The 13,649-nt window shown below is 38.6% G+C and overlaps 1 protein-coding gene across 12 annotated transcripts in view; it reads left to right on the top strand.

Annotated features, from left to right (window-relative positions):
- The window catches only part of SIL1 (SIL1 nucleotide exchange factor), a 218,465-nt gene that overhangs the window by 115,725 nt on the left and 89,091 nt on the right, over positions 1 to 13,649 (top strand). For all 12 annotated transcript variants that reach the window (XM_059174707.1, XM_059174704.1, XM_059174708.1 and 9 more), the window contains one exon: positions 10,866 to 10,986. In XM_059174707.1, coding sequence (XP_059030690.1) covers positions 10,866 to 10,986 — 121 coding nt within the window. The remainder of the gene's footprint in view (positions 1 to 10,865; positions 10,987 to 13,649) is intronic.

Below are 13,649 nucleotides of genomic sequence, written 5' to 3'. Positions count from 1 at the left end.
AGAGGTTGCTGCCTGTGTTCTCCTCAAGGATTTTGATGGATTCCTTTCTCACATTGAGGTCCTTCATCCATTTGGAGTCTATTTTTGTGTGTGGTGTAAGGAAATGGTCCATTTCGTTTTTCTGCATGTGGCTGTCCAGTTATCCCAACACCATTTGTTGAAGAGACTGTCTTTTTTCCATTGGACATTCTTTCCTGCTTTGTCGAAGATTAGTTGACCATAGAGTTGAGGGTCTATTTCTGGGCTCTCTATTCTGTTCCATTGATCTATGTGTCTGTTTTTGTGCCAGCACCATACTGTCTTGATGATGACAGCTTTGTAATAGAGCTTGAAGTCTGGAATTGTGATGCCACCAACTTTGGCTTTCTTTTTCAACATTCTTCTGGCTATTCGAGGTCTTTTCTGGTTCCATATAAATTTTAGGATTATTTGTTCCATTTCTTTGAAAAAAATGGTTGGTATTTTGATAGGGATTGCATTAAATGTGTAGATTGCTTTAGGTAGCATAGACATTTTTACAATATTTGTGCTTCCAATCCATGAGCATGGAACATTTTTCCATTTCTTTGTGTCTTCCTCAATTTCTTTCATGAGTACTTTATAGTTTTCTGAGTACAGATTCTTTGCCTCTTTGGTTAGTTTTGTTCCTAGGTACCTTAAGGTTTTGGGTGCCATTGTAAATGGGATTGACTCCTTAATTTCTCTTTCTTCTGTCTTTTTGGTGTATAGAAATGCAATTGATTTCTGTGCATTGATTTTATATCCTGACACTTTACTGAATTCCTGTACAAGTTCTAGCAGATTTAGAGTGGAGTCTTTTGGGTTTTTCACATAAAGTATCATATCTTCTCCAAAGAGTGATAGTTTGACTTCTTCTTTGCTGATTGGATGCGTTTAATTTCTTTTTATTGTCTGATTGCTGAGGCTAGCACTTCTAGTACTCTGTTGAATAGCAGTGGTGATAATGGACATCCCTGTCGTGTTCCTGACCTTAGTGGAAAAGCTCTCAGTTTTTCTCCATTGAGAATGATATTCGCTGTGTGTTTTTCATAGATGGCTTTGATGATATTGACATATGTGCCCTCTGTCCCTATACTTTGAAGAGTTCTGATCAAGAAAGGATGCTGCACTTTGTCAAATGCTTTTTAAGCATCTATTGAGAGTATCATATGGTTCTCGTTCTTTCTTTTATTAATGTATTGTATCATATTGATTAATTTGCAGATGTTGAACCAACCTTGCAGCCCTGGAATAAATCCCACTTGGTTGTGGTGAATAATCCTTTTAATGTACTGTTGGATCCTATTGGCTAGTATTTTGGTGAGCATTTTCGCATCTGTGGTCATCAAAGATATTCATCTGCAGTTTTCTTTTTTGAAAGAATTCCGGCCTCATGAAATGAGTTTGGAAGTTTTCCTTCCATTTCTATTTTTTGGAACAGTTTCCGGAGAATAGGAATTAATTCTTCTTTAAATGCTTGGTAGAATTCCCCTGGGAAACCATCTGGCCCTGGGCTCCTGTTTCTTGGGAGATTTTTGGTTACTGCTTCAATTTCATTACTGGTTCTGGGTCTGTTCAGGTTTTCTATTTCTTCCTGGTTCCATTTTGGTAGTTTATACCTCTCTAGGAATGCATCCATTTCTTCCAGATTGTCAAATTTGCTGGCATATAGTTGCTCATAATATGTTCTTGTAATTGTTTGTATTTCTTTGGTTTGGTTGTGATCTCTCCTCTTTCATTTATGATTTTGTTTATTTGGGTCCTTTCTTTTTTCTTTTTGATAAGTCTGGCCAAGGGTTTATTGATCTTATTAATTCTTTCAAAGAAACAGCTCCTAGTTTCATTGATTTTTTTCTATTGTTTTTTTTTTAATTTCTATTTCATTGATTTCTTTTTTTTTTTTAAGATTTTATTTATTAATTTGACAGAGAGAAATCACAAGTAGACAGAGAGGCAGCCAGAGAGAGAGAGAGCGGGAAGCAGGCTCCCCGCTGAGCAGAGAGCCCGACGCGGGACTCGATCCTAGGACCCTGAGATCATGACCTGAGCCGAAGGCAGCGGCCCAACCCACTGAGCCACCCAGGCGCCCTATTTCATTGATTTCTGCTCTGAATTTTATGATTTCTCTTCTCCTGCTGGGTTTAGGCTTTCTTTGCTGTTCTTTTTCTAGCTCTTTAGGTGTAGGGTTAGGTTGTGTATTTGAGACCTTTCTTGTTTCTTGAGAAAGGCTTGTATTGCTATATATTTTTCTTCTCAGGACTGCCTTTGCTGTGTCCCACAGATTTTGAACAGTTGTGTTTTCATTTTCAATTGTTTCCATGAATTTTTTCAATTCTTCTTTAATTTCCTGGTTGACCCATTCATTCTTTAGTAGGATGCTCTATAATCTCTATGTATTTGGGTTCTTTCCAGCTTTCCTCTTGTGATTGAGTTCTAGCTTCAGAGCATTGTAGTCTGAAAATATGCAGGGAATGATCCCAATCTTTAGGTGCTGGTTGAGACCTGATTTGTGACCCAGGATGTGATCTATTCTGGAGAATATTCCATGTGCAATAGAGAAGAATGTGTATTCTGTTGCTTTGGGATGGAATGTTCTGAATAGATCTGTGATGTCCATCTGGTCCAGTGTGTCATTTAAGGCCTTTATTTCCTTGTTGATCTTTTGTTTGGATGATCTGTCCATTTCAGTGAGGGGGCTGTTAAAGTCCCCTACTATTATTGTACTTTTGTCAATGTGTTTCTTTGATTTTGTTATTAATTGGTTTATGTAGTTGGCTGCTCCCATGTTAGGGGCATAGATATTTAAAATTGTTAGATCTTCTTGTTGGACAGATACTTTGAGTATAATATAGTGCCCTTCCTCACATCTTATTATAGTCTTTGGCTTAAAATCTGATTTATCTGATAAAAAGATTGCCACCCCAGCTTTCTTTTGATGTCTATTAGCATGGTAAATTGATTTTCACCCCCTCATTTTAAATCTGGAGGTGTCTTTGGGTCTAAAATAAGTTTCTTGTAGATAGCATATTGATGACTTTTGTTTTTTTATCCATTCTGATATGCTGTGTCTTTTAGATTGGGGCATTTGGCTCATTTACATTCAGGGTAACTATTGAGAGATATGAATTTAGTGCTATTGTATTTCCTCTTCTTTGTAGCAAATTTTCTTTTTTTTTGAGAGGTGCATATGGAAATATTTAGAACTGACTTGTTTCTGTTTGTAACATTTTGTGTATTATGTTTCTGTTTGTAACATTGCTTCTGTGAAGCAGTTGTGACAAAAAAGCAACAGTTACGTGATATAGGTGTCTGTATGCATTGTGCCCTGCCTTTTCCTGTGCTTGAAATTTCAATTAACATATTAGAAAGGAAGGAAGTAGAAAATCGCCATTAGACCACCAACACGGTGGTAGTTGTTGCAGAAGAATTTCTCTAATGGTGCGGTTTCAGAAGAAAAGGGATTTCTATAATCTCAAAGAATTTCCCTTGTAATTTTTTTTAACAATTCTCCGGCTTTTGGTATATGCACAGTACTGTACAACAATTAGCATGGTCTAATGCCAGAACATTTTCATCCGCCCCGAAAGAAACTCCATCCTAATTAGCAGTCACATCCCATTCCTTCCTCTCCCTAGCTCCTGACAACCACCCATGTACTGTTGTTTGATTTGCCTCTTTTGGAATTTCATTTAAAAGGAACTGTCTGATATGTGACTTTTCTTACCTGTCTTCTTTCACTGAACATAATGTATCCAAGGTTCATCTACATTGTATTTGTCAGTGTTTCATTTCTTTTAATGGTTGAATAGTATTCTACCATATGTATATACCACTTTTTCTTCATTTATTGGTTGATGGACACTAGGGTTGTTTCTGCATTTTAGCTATTGTAAATGATGCTACAGTGAGTATTCATGTACACGTTTTTGGTGAACACATTTTAAAATTTTTGGGGTATACACCTAGGTGTGGAGTTGCTGGCTTCATATGGTAACTTTTAAGTTGTTGAGAAGTGGCCAAGCTATTCTTTTCAGTTTGGTAGTCTGCTCTGATTTTTGTTTACTACAGTATAAAAAGCTCAGTAGGTACTACTTTTTATTAGTTAATCAAGTCCGATATCACTAGTCATAAGATTATTAACACCACAAACTTTGCAATATAATGCACCAAGAATAACACCGTGTCCTGTACTTGGCCATTCTGTCAAGGATGAATGACCTCAGTTTAATCATGAGAAGACACCAAACAGTCCTGAAAAACTGATCAGTATTCCTTGATGATGTCAGGATTATAAAAGACAAGGGAAGGCTGAGGGATTCTTGCATACTACAGGAAACGGGGGAGAAATAACAACCAAAGGTGATATGGAATCCTGGAACAAAAAAGGGCATGGTGGAAACACTGAGGCTTAAAAAAGGATCTTTATAATTTGGTTAGCATTATTGTTAATTTCCCAGTTGGAATAGTTATCTATGACTATGTTATTATGTTAAATTAATGCTATTAACATTGGGAAAGGCTGTGTGAGCAATATATGGAAATTGAATTATTTTTGCAGTTTTTGTGTATGTTTAAAGGTAGTTCAGAGTAATAAGTTATAAAAGAAGTCCAATCTTTTATTCTTGCTCATGTGTCTGTAGATCAGCTAGACCTGGTTTACCATGGCTAGGCTCAGCTGGGCTTAGCTCCGTTCTGCAGTTGGGGTCCACATTTGCTCCATGGGTCTCATCCTTCTCAGACCAGAATGCTGGCAAACATTTCTCATGGTGATGATAGAATTCCAAAAGACTAGCAAAACATATAAGCACATTTCAAATCGCTATGGCATATTTGCTGACATCCCACTGGCTGAAGCACATCATAAACAAAGTTCAGAGTCAAGGGGTAGGAAAGTACTCCACCATGGTAGGAGGTGCTGCAAGGTCCTGACAAAGGGTGTGGATACAGGCAAAGTGGGGGACAGTTGGTGACAATAATGTAGCCCACCACAGATTTTCCCCCATGGAAAAGCAAGAGTTATTACCTGGGTCTTGGACTATGATTGAAGTCAGTGACAGATTCTCAGTGGGCATCAAAATTCAAGTATGATGTGGCCTTACTTAATTTGGACAGTGTTTCCTTTTGTCAGAGACTGTTTATTCAGGCCATGGTTTGTCCCCAGAGGGCCAGTAATAGGGACATTGTTACAGTAGGCTTTGCAGGCCTGTTGAGGGGCCTTTCTGGATCCCTGTCATATTTTCTGCCTTCCCCCTTGCCTTCCACCTTTCAATTGCTGACTCTTGACCTGGATGTACCTTGTGACTTTTTGTATCCATTCTGCTCTTTGAGTGTCCCTGTTCCTTCATAGAGGCTCTGGAAGGATGCAGGTCAAGTTGCATGCTAAATTGGCCTTCTTCCCAGTGGGGTGGAAACATTTAAAATATTCTGTTTTCTGCTGCCTCTGTTGCTGCCATTGCTGGTTTTGTGTATCTTAAATGAGCGTAACCTGTATTTTAAGTTAATGCTATTGTGGTTGCTCTTGCCCCCTGTGGTGGCTTATGTGAAGGGAGTAATTTTGGAATTTTCCCCAAATAAGTGGATTCACATAAGATTCTAGTCTGTTCCTTGGCCACTTTGGCATATTATATAACCTGTTATGTTTTGAAACTATTAGTCACATACTTTTTTTTCACCTTGTCCATTTCTAATTTTGATCAAAAGTCTGAAATTTCAAAGTGCTACTCTTGTTTGTATCACTAGTAGTAGTATTACTACAAAAGAAACTATTAACATGACTAATTATTTTGAATCCTCTTGAGCTAGTAAAAATCCTTTTTGGTCTTTCCACACACCTCTAGATGAGCTAGGATTTCTTCTTTTTCATTTTTAATCTTTACTCAGCAAATAATTATTGAGGATTTGCTGTGTACTAGACCATAGGATAGGCCCTGGGGATAAAATGGTGACCATTTCTTTTTAACAGATGAATAAAAACGCTAAACTGTAACCACTGATTGCGGTCCGTGGTGCTGCGAATGAATGTAGGGAGCAGGATCAGCCGGGTCTGGTCTGAGAAAATAGAGGATACCACTCAGAGGAAGTAACTGTTAGCTGGGATTGGGAAGTTGAGGAGATAGGGAGGCTGGGGTTGGAAAGAGCCTTCTGGGCAAAACGAACAGCAAGTGGAATGGCTCCATGGTAGGAATAAACAAGCTTCTTTCATGGAATGGAAAAAGGAGAATAGGGAGTGGACAAGGCTGAAAAGGCAGGCAGGGGCTAGATACTAATGGGCCTCATTGACCACCATGAGGACTTTCAATTTTATTTTGAGAGAAGTCAGAAGCCCCTAAAAGGTTTGAAACAAGGTAATGACATAGTCAGATTTGTATTTAAAAAAACAAACCACCACCACCACCACCACCACCACCGACAACAACAACAACAACAACAAAAAAAACCCCTCAAACTGTTGTTTGTAAAGAACATTGGACCAGGAGCTAAGAATAGATTAAGGAGTCCACGGAAAGGCTGTGGCACTGTCCAGAAGAGACATGGTGATGGTTTGGACAAGAGCAGTGGTGAGGAGGACAGAATGAATTCAAGAGATGTTGTAACAGGAAAAATCACTAGGTTTTAGAGATGCATTGGGTATGGGGGATGGTGAGGTAAAGGGAATATCAAGGATGGCCTGCTTATTAGCCTTTAGGCTAGAAAGATACTCTGTTGTTTTGTCAGTTTGGGATCTCTCCAGGTGAGACAACCTCTTGCCTTCACACATGGAGAGATTAATGGTAAAGAAGATACCTCTTGCCCCATGATCCTGGAAAAGCATAGAAGTTGCCAGTTCCTTGTTGTTGCCACCAGTTGGCCTCATCTTGTCCTCAGCTGCCTCCGGTCTTTCCAGTTCTCCCTGATTCGTTTGCTCCTGGCTGCCTGAATGTAGCCTGTCAGTTTCTGTGTCTGAGTCTTTGCACGCACAGCTCTATTTTGGATTCCCTATTTTCCCAGCCGTTTTGCCTCATTCAACCACTAGTTTAACCTTATTCAGGAAGCCTCCCCAGAGAAAGTTTTCCCCACTCTACTTTGGGCATGTATTTTTTTTTTAACCTTGAAGCATTTTGGTTGATTTTGAGGTTAGAAGAAGATGGTTATGTACATATACTCATGTACTTAATTTCCCATTAATTTTTTTAGCCAAAGATACAGAAACTCTCTACTGAAGTGGGGGCAACAGGATCTGAACAGCTTGTCTTGGCATGGTATTTCCCTGGCTTTTAGTTCTCTGGTAGAGACACAGTGGTCAGTAGAACTTGGAGTTCACTGTGGTTCTGCCAGAATTGAGAAAACTTGAAATCTTGCTACCTCATTACCTTTTTATACTTAAGGTTTACCTAGTCTAAGTTCTGAGAGAACTCATGCTATATGCTTCCCTTAAAGGAATTTTTAAAATATTGTCATCCTTTTTTGATCCTTGAATCAAATTCAACATCAGCAAGGCCATGCCATCCTCTGGCAGGAAAAAGCACAGAGCAGGATTTCATCTAGATTTCTAATATCTTGAACTCTTTCCCTAAAATTTTCTATCCCTGTGGCCATTAACATTCCTCTTTGTATTCTTAGAACCTGCCACAGTAGCTGGTATATAGTAGTTTCTGGGTAACAATCTGTTTGTAGTATGTGATCTTGCACACTTGCTTTTTAAACAATATTTTAAAAAATTCTTCTCTATTTCCAGTATAGTTAACATATGGTATTCTATTAGTTTTAGGTGTACAATATAGTGATGTCTCTATATTACTCAGTGCTCATCATGATGGGTATACTCTTCATCCCCTTTACCTGTTTTGCCTACATCCCCACCCACATCCCCTCTAGTAACTGTGAGTGTGTTGTCTATATTTAAGAGTCTAGTGTTTTGTCTCTTGTTTGTTTTGTTTGTTAAATACCACATATGAGTTGAAATCGTATGGTATTTGTCTTTCTCCGATTGACTTATTTCACTTAGCATTATGTCCTCTAGATTCATGTTGTTGTAAATGGCAAGATTTCATTCTTCTCTATATCTGAGTAACATGCCATTGTATATACATATACCACATCTTTCTTATCCATTTATCTGTTGATGGACACTTGGGTTATGTCCATATTTTGGCCATTGTAAATAATTCTGTGGTAAACATAAGGGTGCATATATCTTTTCAAATTAGTGTTTTTGTATTCTTTGTGTAAATACTCAATAGTGGAATTACTGGATTGCATGGTAATTCTATTTTTAATTTTTGAGGAACCTCTGTACTATTTCCTAATGGCGCTGTGGCTGCAGCAGTTTGCCCCACCACTAGTGCAAAGCTTTCTGCCCATTTTCCAAATGGATTATTTGTTTTCTTTTGGTGTTGAGTTGTGTAAGTTCTTCATATGTATTTTGGATACTAACCTCTTAGCAGGTATATCACTTTCAATATCTTCTGTTCAGTAGGTTGTCATCTTGTTTTGTTGCTTCTTTTGCTATGGAGAAGCTTTTTATTTTGATCTAATCCCTGTAGTTTACTTTTGGTTTTGTTTCCCTTGGCTTAGGAGACATATCTGGAAAAATGTTCTTACAGCCAGAAATCACTGCCTGTGCTCTGCTCTAGGATTTTTATGGTTTCAGTTCTCACATTTAGGTTCTTAATTTATTTTATGTTTATTTTTGTGCATAGGGTAAGAAGGGGGTCCAGTTTTCCCAACGCCATTTGTTGAAGAGACTGTCTTTTTGCCACTGTATATTTTTGCCTCCTTTGTCATACATTACTTGACCATATAATTGTGGGTTTATCTGGACACTATTCTGTTAATCTCTGTGTCCATTTTTGTGCTAGTACCATACTGTTTTAATTACTGCAGCTTTGTAGTATATCTTCAAATCTGGTATTGTTGTACTTCCAGTTTGCTTCTTTTTCAGAATTGCTTTGGGTATTCAGGGTCTTTGTGTTGCCACACAAATTTTAGGATTATTTGCTCTAGCTCTGTGAAAAATACTTTTGGTGTTTTGTTAGGGATTACATTAAATATGTAGATTTCTTTGAGTAGTATGGACATTGTAACAATATTTGCTCTTCCAATCCATGAGCATGGAATGAATAGCTTTTCATTTGTTTATGTCTTATCTATCTATCTATCTATCTATCTATCCATCTGTCTGTCTGTCAAAGAGAGAGAGAAAGAGAGAGTGCACAAACGGGGAGCAGCAGGCAGAGGGAGAAGCTGGCTCCCTGCAAAGCAGAGTCTGTTGTGGGCCTTGATCCCAGGACCCTGGGATCATGACCTGAGTCAAAAGCAGACGCTTAACTGACTGAACCACCAATGGTCCCTTCTTTGACATCTTTCATCAGTATTACAGTTTTCAGAGTATGAGTCTTTCATCTGTTTGTTTAGTTATATTCTTAAGTATCTTATTATTTTTGGTACAATCATAAATGAGATTGTTTTCTTAATTTCTCTTTCTGACCTTCATTATTAGTGTATAGAAATGCATCAGATTTCTGTATATTGATTTTGTATCCTGTAACTTGACTAAACTCATTTATCAGGTCTAGTAATTTTTTAGGGTGGTCTTAAGATTTTCTACATATAGTATCATGTCATCTGCAAATTGTGGAAGTTTTACTTCTTCTTTACTGATTTGGATGCCTTTTATTTCTTCTTCTTGTCTGATTGCTGTGGCTAGGACTTCCAGCACTCTGTTGAATGAAAGTGGCAGCAGTGGATGTTCTTGTCTTGTTTTTGATCTTAGGGGGCAAGCTCTCAGTTTTTTCACATTGAAGATGATATTACCTGTGGGTTTTTCATAGATGGGCTTTATTATATTAAGGTATGTTTCCTCTAGATCTTATTTGTTGAGGGTTTTTATCATGAATGGGTATTTTATTTTGTCATATACTTTTTCTACATCTCTTGAAATGAATTTATATGCTTTCTCTTGTCCATGTGACCTGTCACGTTCATTGATATGCAAATATCGAACCACCTGTGCACCCAAGGAGTAAATCTCACTGGATCATGGTAAATGACTTTCTTAATGTATTATTGGATTTAGTTCACTAATATTTTGTGGAGAATCTTTGCATCTGAGTTCATCAGAGATACCGGCCTGTAGTTCTTTTTTTGTAGTGTCCTTACCTGCTTTTCAGCTGTCTTTGAGTAATTTTGTACACTGTGTATGAATAGCCCATCCATTCACATTACTTGTTTTTTCAGTTAGTGGATTGTCTCTTCTGAGATGGTTGGGCATAGATTTTTAGTTTCTAGTTTCTGTTGATTCCATTCCCTGACTCCTTGGCTTGCTCTATCCTCTTACCTTCCAATCACACCCTGGTCTGGGGGCTTGGGAAATAAAATAGGAAGAGATATAGTCCCTGTGCTCATCAGGGAGAGAGCCTCACAGAAGGAGCCTGATGATGAATAGAAGAAGGTGGTGAGGTCTAAGCTTGGTGGAATGGCAAGCTCGCTGGGGTTGTCTGGGATTGTTGGGGAGGGGCAAGAAGCATGTCATGAAGGATGCAGGGATGTAGCCACATCCTTAAGGGTGAGTAGTATTTACTATTCACCTGCACATTAACAGAAAGACTTATTATAGCTCAGTTTAAAGAAAACAGAATAGCTTAAAGATGCAGGTTCTAACTGGAGTTATTGGTCTCTTGATTGAAGTGCAGATGCCCTTGCCCATCTGCCTCATTCCCTTAATTTGATATGTATTAGCAAAAGGAGAAAATATGTGTGAGGTATGTGTGTGTGTTAGAGAGATGGATGGAGTCAGGCAGTGGAACACAATGTTAGCCAAACATCCCATTGCACTGTCCCTTTGAGGACTGTCTGCCTCATGAGCCCTCTTTCTTCTTGGCTTTTAGGGCAGGCTGTCCCTGCAGGATCCCATGTGCGGCTGAATCTCCAGACTGGGGCAAGAGAAGTGAAACTTCAAGAAGAGGACAAGTTCCGAAGTAATTTGAAAGGGTTGAAAAAAGGCAGAAGGTACAGTGATGACCCTAGGGACTGGGAGGTTGACAATATTGATTTTGTAATACTGAAAGTAATGAAAATAAAATGTTTCTTACCCAAATTCCTGTGGCTTTTTAAAAAATTTGAAGTCTAGTAGTCTAGAATTTGTGATAAATCTGTCAAGGTTTTGTGGAAGTTTACTTGTAGAATCTACAGAAAGAATTGGTTTGCAAAGCAAATTGATACTTTAGAAAGGGCTGTAGGGGGAATGCTTAACCTGCTTTAAAAATGATGCTATTTTTCCCAGTACTTTAAGAGCACCCATTTGAATCCCAACAATTAATGTGCTGATTACAGATGAGTCATCTATTCATTAAAACAGGCCTGTTAGGCCTTCTGCTTTGCAGTAATACTTCCTTGGTGAACAATAAAATTGCATTTTAAAGTCTTTAATTCAGACTAACTTTTCCTCTTGTTAGTCCATATTAAACAGGCTTTCTTGCAGGATAAAAATTCTCCAATGGTAAGAGATTGCTTTATTTTTTAATAACCAGTTTAGAGTATTTGATTTTGGGCAATTTGTCTATTTTTCTATTCTTTGCTTTGAATTATTAAGTACTACTTGCAAGTTCTTTTTTATGTGAGGGAGGAAGAGACCTGGGGTTTGCAGGGGCTGCTAGATTTGGGTAATTTTAAAGGTCGTAAATACCAATCATGAGGTTTCTAACACAGGGACCAGCAAATTATGGGCTGTGGGCCATACTGGGACTGCTGCTTGTTTTTGTGCAGCCCACAGCTAAGTTGTTTTTAACATTTTTTAATGGTTGGAAAATAGCAAAAGAATGATATTTCATAGCTCTTAGAGATTTCAGTGTCCATAAATAAAGTTTTATTGGAACACAGTTATGCTCATTCATTTATGTATAGTTTGTGTCCACTTTCCTATTAGCTGGCAGAGTTGAGTTAGTTGGGATGATTACCATAAGGCCCATAAAACCTAAAATATTATGTGGTCATAACAAAGACTTGATGCCTCTATTCTAAATGAATGCAAGTATTGACAGTCAATAATGGATTGAGCTGGGTTAGTGTTACTCAGTCCTTGAATTTTCGTTATTTCAACCATATTCTGCAGTTAGATAAGAGCCAGAAGTTAAAGGAGAGACCCAATTCTTTTTTTTTTTTTTTTAATTTTATTTTATTTATTTATTTGACAGAGAGAGATCACAAGTAGGCAGAGAGGCAGGCAGAGAGAGAGAGAGGGGAGGAAGCAGGCTCCCCGCTGAGCAGAGAGCCCGATGCGGGACTCGATCCCAGGACCCTGAGATCATGACCTGAGCCGAAGGCAGCGGCTTAACCCACTGAGCCACCCAGGCGCCCAGGAGAGACCCAATTCTTAACCTGAGTCATTTCTTTGATGTACTCAACAAAAGGTTATTTAGCCTGTCCATATGTACCTTCAGTCCTATGGCACCAACAACCCCACAGAGCAACCTGCTCAGATGTGGGTGTTTTTTACTGTTAGAAAATTTGATTATATATTGTGATAAGGATATTTGTCCTCCACACAGTCACTCCTAACTGGGGAGGATCTTTATCTTCCCCATCTCTCTTGACAGGTTTATACCTGGAGGCCATATGATGATTAATTTCTCACAACCATCGAAGAAAGAATAAAATTTCATTGTTGTAACCCCTGCCAAGCTCCCTCCATCCCTAGCACACACATATATGCACACATATATCAGTGTCTCAGAGTACGTCAGGAGGTCTTTTATCACCTCTGTGCCAAGTCCTATTTTCTAAATAAAAAGCTTATTTTATTCTTGGTTTAAGAATATTGAATTAACTTGATTAACTTGGAATTTGTTGATTTTAGTACTTGTGGAAAGTTCTTTTTCCAGTACCTTACCATAGATCTTCAGTAAGATTACTAAATGCTTTGTCAGTTGCTTTTATCTTTTTAGGCTAGAAATCAAAATTATTCGTGTGGTCTGTAATAGGCACACCATAAGAGAGAGATATCTGTTTTATTTCTGCCTCTTTACTTTTCTCCTTCAGAATGTTTCTGAGGGTTCTGGTCTGGAATAGCCTCCAGGGTATATTGGACATATCCTCTTCCTTCTCCGCATTTATTAGTAGTAGCAAACCTGTCTAAACAGCAACCAGAATCATGGACAAAGTGGTGTGGGTTTCACTGCTGTAAACTCAGTGAATCTCTGGCCACCTCTGATGGTGACTTCTTCCTTCTGCTGTGGACCTCATCTTGGGCTCCTCCAGTTCTACTTAAAATTGTCTTCCTGGCTCTTCAGTACCAGAATGGTAACAGTGGCCAAAGGGCAGGGTTCATTTCCACAATTTTTAGAGTAGTTTGCTTATCTGCTCATTCTGTTCAGGGGACAAGAAGACAAGGCCCACAGCTTTCCATGAGATTGTCAAAGAGGTTGATGATCACTGAGTTTAGAACCACTGGTTAAGGAGAGATGGGTACGGTCCATTTAGCATGCAATGGCAGCCTGTCCATTTAGCATCCATGGCAGCCTGTCCACCAGTTCTGCTGGATATATGACTGGCCACACTGCTAACTAGAGCTGTAATGACTCTGGGCTCTAAAATCTGAGATAAGGCATCTGACTCTGACTTGTTTCAGAGGCCTCTCCTGGCACTGCCTTCAGTGTATATTTGGTTCCTAGCAG

This window comes from Mustela lutreola, chromosome 5 (genome assembly GCF_030435805.1).
Source record: "Mustela lutreola isolate mMusLut2 chromosome 5, mMusLut2.pri, whole genome shotgun sequence".
Lineage (NCBI taxonomy): Eukaryota > Metazoa > Chordata > Mammalia > Carnivora > Mustelidae > Mustela > Mustela lutreola.
The sequence above is the reverse complement of the archived record's forward strand: the minus strand, read 5'-3'. Positions and strand labels throughout refer to the sequence as shown.